This window comes from Bradysia coprophila (assembly GCF_014529535.1).
Source record: "Bradysia coprophila strain Holo2 chromosome X unlocalized genomic scaffold, BU_Bcop_v1 contig_416, whole genome shotgun sequence".
NCBI lineage: Eukaryota > Metazoa > Arthropoda > Insecta > Diptera > Sciaridae > Bradysia > Bradysia coprophila.
Genome location: NW_023503334.1, coordinates 145,258 through 147,044, shown reverse-complemented (window position 1 = coordinate 147,044; position 1,787 = coordinate 145,258). Strand labels below are relative to the sequence as shown.

General features: G+C 35.3%; 1 protein-coding gene across 2 annotated transcripts; it reads right to left on the bottom strand.

The window, feature by feature from the left end:
* Window positions 1–291: 291 nt before the first annotated feature.
* Window positions 292–1,566, bottom strand: LOC119069925 (M-phase phosphoprotein 8-like). 2 transcript variants are annotated; one of them, XM_037174147.1, is made up of 5 exons: window positions 1,379–1,566; window positions 1,049–1,146; window positions 713–818; window positions 511–654; window positions 292–436 (listed from the first exon to the last, which is right to left on the bottom strand). In XM_037174147.1, the coding sequence occupies exons 1-5, from the start codon at window positions 1,397–1,399 to the stop codon at window positions 323–325; spliced, it is 483 nt and encodes a 160-aa protein (XP_037030042.1). In that variant the 5' UTR covers window positions 1,400–1,566; the 3' UTR covers window positions 292–322. The 2 variants fall into 2 exon arrangements, with proteins under 2 accessions (XP_037030042.1, XP_037030043.1); XM_037174148.1 differs by having other exon boundaries at window positions 511–651.
* Between the last annotated feature and the right edge of the window lie 221 nt (window positions 1,567–1,787).

Sequence of the window (1,787 nt, the reverse complement as noted above, 5' to 3'; positions counted from 1 at the left end):
AGAATTGATGATTTTTATTTATTGTAACTGGTTTTTTACTGGTTGCGCATTGCAGCCTTTTCTTTCGCTTTTAAAAATAAAGAGGAAAGAAACAAAAATTGCGGTACGGGTTCATTGATTTTCATCCCTTTAAAATCCAAATTTTCCGACGGAACATCAACTTCACACATTCATTTATCCTTTTAGTGATATCGATAAGGCTGAAGAAAATAATTAAGATGAGGATGCAGTAGAGCACTAACCATCTGATAAATTCCTATGTCATATGGAAGGACCGACCAGTTTTCGTTTCTTGACATAAAATCATTTATTTTTTCATATTTTACAATCCATGGATTTTATCAATTTCTTCAACGAGCTTCTCATCTAAATTAGAGGAGGGTTCCCATGTATTATGATCCTTCCTGTATCCCTTCCATTTTATTAAATATTCCACCTAGAGAAGTAGTGAGAGAAAAACAGCTTCGATTAGATTATGGTCAATGAAGCAACCGTCGTATCATTGTTAACCTCTCCTTTCCGAATGCGTCGTCCCAGCACTTTTTCTACGCGATAGTACTTTTTCCTTTGTCGCTTCATCCTCGTTTTGTTTGAAACAGAATTTTTCTTGGACACAGTAGAACAATTCAATTCCATTCTGCTTTCGGTTATTACCTAAGTGATGAGACACACGATATTAGCAGCGAGAAAATGAGTGCTCACTGAAACTTACTTCTGAAGGAACATCCATGTCAATTTCTATCACTTCATCTTCTTCATCATCAATTTGGTTGTAAGCATTATCCCATGCAGTAGCGCATTCATCGGTGTTAAATAATCTGAAATTGGCCACAAAAGCAATGACTTGGATTAGAAAATTCTACATCTATAGCACTGCTGTGCTACATTCGAATAGGGAGCAAGTTTAAAGTTGACAGGTTAAACGTAACGTTCGAAAGAAACTTAAAGCAACACCTGATCCACCGGAGTTTGCTATTTTTCTTTCTGAACGTTGTCGTCAGACCCAAATACCGAAGAAAATTTCCAGTATATTGTGATATTGTCATACCTAACGGCTCTGAACGGTGAAAATCTCACTTGTTTCGTCGGATTATGGTTGAATGACGTCGAGGGTGTGCTTGTAGCAACGTTGGTATGCTTTAAAATCTGAAATGAAAATTTGTATTTGGAAAATTCTTGTCGGAATTTTATTTTAGGTGATTTAGTCGTTCACAAATCCTAAATTAATATCGAATGCAGTCAACGTCATACGTTCTGAATTACACAAAAAATGTTTTTTCCGTTTCCAACTAATGAAGTACATTCTCAATTACACAAAAAATGGACAACAATGTATAAAACAGAACTTTGATGTCGACTCATTTCAAAGATCACTTACGGATGTGTTAGCTTTTGCCATTTTTTGGTAAAAAATATTTCGTAAAAATCCTTAACATTGATAAATTAACAGAGTGTACAGTACAGCTGCGTAAAAAGTAAATAGTTACAAATCAACAAAACAATTTGTGGTTTTTCGAAAAGAATTAATTGAAACGAGCACTGTCGAAACCGTTCATCAGATGCCGCAATGCTATGAATAAGGGATTTCATATTTGGGAAATTTTAGACAATTGAGACAAAGGCTTTTTGTATTAAACTGTTGGCTCAATTCTGAACACAAAATAAGACCAAACTTTGGCTGAACTCCGTCCGAAGCACTAAATTTGAAATTAATAGTTATTTTCATGTGTCGGGGCCGAAAATGAGGGAGTTTCGATATTTTTCTCAGGTTTTCGACCCCTTACTTG